This window comes from Centruroides vittatus, unplaced genomic scaffold (assembly GCF_030686945.1).
Source record: "Centruroides vittatus isolate TY-2023 unplaced genomic scaffold, ASM3068694v2 contig_390, whole genome shotgun sequence".
Lineage (NCBI taxonomy): Eukaryota > Metazoa > Arthropoda > Arachnida > Scorpiones > Buthidae > Centruroides > Centruroides vittatus.
Window position 1 is genome coordinate 692,041 of NW_027122206.1, and position 2,688 is coordinate 694,728.

The 2,688-nt window shown below is 26.6% G+C and overlaps 1 protein-coding gene across 1 annotated transcript; it reads left to right on the plus strand.

Moving 5' to 3' along the window:
* The first annotated feature begins 241 nt into the window (after positions 1-241).
* Positions 242-1,528, plus strand: LOC136975846 (uncharacterized protein F54H12.2-like). Its single transcript, XM_067270989.1, has one exon. The coding sequence runs from the start codon at positions 242-244 to the stop codon at positions 1,526-1,528; it is 1,287 nt and encodes a 428-aa protein (XP_067127090.1).
* The last annotated feature ends 1,160 nt before the right edge of the window (positions 1,529-2,688 follow it).

A 2,688-nucleotide genomic window follows, 5' to 3' on the forward strand; every position in this document is an offset into this window, starting at 1 on the left:
GGAAAATATCTAGGACGAAAAGCATTAAACTTTGCATCAAATGTTGGATCGGATGTAATTAGCGGGAAATCATTTAAAGAATCTACAAAATCACATTTAAAAGATATTGGTTCCGAAATAAAAGATGATGTAATTAAAAAAGTACAAGGTGGATCTGGTATAAAAAGAAAACGAATGAAAAGATTAATTCAGTCGCAGAATAAAAGGCGAAAACTAAAAGATATATTTACTGAGTGAGAAAATGGATCCACACTCTTGTCCATGCACCAAAAGTGAGTTGGATTTATTCAGTACAGTTTCAACTCAACTAGCTATTGACAATACATCAGAAGTTATAGTACATCCCGTCGCAACAATTTCGGATAGTCGAGCACCAATTGAATTTTATGTATCTGGTTCTGGTGAAAATTATATCGATCTACATTCAATTTATCTACATGTTCAAGCAAAAATTGTAAAGAAAAATGGAACAGATACCGCTGTAGATGAAAAAGTTGCTCCTGTCAATTATTTTTTAAATAGTTTGTTCTCTCAATGCAGTGTTTTTCTAAACGACAAACAAGTAATTTCACAGGTTAATTATCCCTACAGAGCAATTTTGGAGGCCTTATTATTTTACTCAAAAGAAGCACAAGAAACCTTTTTAACGAGTGCATTATTTTTTAAAGATACTGCACAACATATGGATTCCATAGAAAATAATGAAGGAATGGCTAAAAGATTTAATATTGGTAAACAAAGTAGACTAATAGATTTAGTCGGACGACTTCATATTGATTTATCACATCAACCTAAACTGTTAATTAATAATGTTGATTTACGAATTAAATTAGAAAGATCAAAAGATAATTTTGCTTTAATGGCAAATAATGATAATTATAAAGTCATTATTAAAAATGCATCTCTAAAAATTAATAAAGTAGATGTTAGTTCATCAGTTCAAATTGGAATAGAAAAAGCATTGCAAACAGGTATTATAAAAATGCCATTCCGCAGAACAGATATTAAAGTTTTTACTTTAAGTAGTGGAATTCAGTCTACAAATATATCAAATGCTGTTATCGGCCAGTTACCTTATAGAATTACAATTGGTTTAGTTTCAAATTCGGCATTTAATGGAAATGTAAAATACAATCCTTTTAATTTTAAAAATTACAATTTAAATTATATATGTTTATTAAAAGACAATCAAATGATTCCCCCAAAACCATATACTCCTGATTATACAAATAAAATATATGCAAGAAATTTTATATCATTATTTGAAGATATAGGATGCATTAACCATCATAAATTTACAAATATATCTTACGACGATTATAAAGATGGCTATACTTTATATTGTTTCGATCTTACTCCCGATCATTCTGCATCAGAATCGCATATAAGTGTTAATCAACAAGGAAATATCTCAATCGAATTAAAATTTTCAACTGCAATATTAGAAACTGTGAATGTTATTTGTTTGCTGGAATATAATAATACTCTAGAAATTGATCACTCAAGAACTGTGTTTGTGGACTATTAATGAATACCATTACTTTATGGAGACTGGCTTCAAGTGATTCGAAAATAAAAAGGACTTTCGGAGGTGTTTTTGCATCTGATGACTTACCCATTTGCATTGCTAATCGTAAATCATTTATAATTAATTTAGATGAAAAAAATAAGCCTGGAAGTCATTGGGTATCTGTGTTCTTTACTGAAAAAACTTGTTTTTACTATGATAGCTATGGAATGAAACCGACAAAAACGAAAATTATAAAATTTATAAAACAAAATTCTAAAAATTGTTGCTGGAATAATATAGTTCATCAGAGTTTATATTCAACAACTTGTGGATATTTCTGTTTGTATTTTCTATATAAAATGAATAGAAATCAATGTTTAAAAGAATTAAGTACAACGGACAAATTTTATAACGATGAATTTGTAAAAAAATTTGTTAAAAATCATTTTTACTTAGCACATCCGAGTGCAATAATGTATAATCAATATTGTACTTCAATGAAAAATAATAAAATTATTTAAATATAAATTTTTGTAAATTATTTAATATAGATATATACAAAAAATATACTTATAACTCATCTTGGTAGAAGTCATTTAAATTATAAATTATTTGTAAATTATTTAATATAGATATATACAAAAAATATACTTACAACTCATCTTGGTAGAAGTTATTAAGTGCTGATTCTAGTGGCTGTATTTATACTTAAATTCAACAGAGAATATGCACAAAAATATACTTAGAACTCATCTTGGTAGAAATTATTAAGTGCTGATTCTAGTGCTGTATTTATACTTAAATTCAACAGGGGTGTGTTATTTTGAAGTACATTCTTAAAATATTAATAGACACAATGTGTTTTCAATTCACTTTTTTAGATATCCTATTATTCTGAAATTATTAATTGGTTTCCTGTTATGTACAGTTAAAGAATATTAATAGAAATCATGTTATTCTGAAATTATTAATTGCTATCCTGTTTTTGATATACTTTTTTAGATTTCCTGTTATGTACAGTTGAAGAATATTAATAGACATAATCTTATTCTAAAATTATTAATTGGTATCCCGTTCCAATTATTAATAACCCATTTGTTATTCCAAAATTATTAATGAATATCCTGTTGTTAAAAAATACTGTCTAAAAATATTAATTCACATCCGTGTTATCTGTT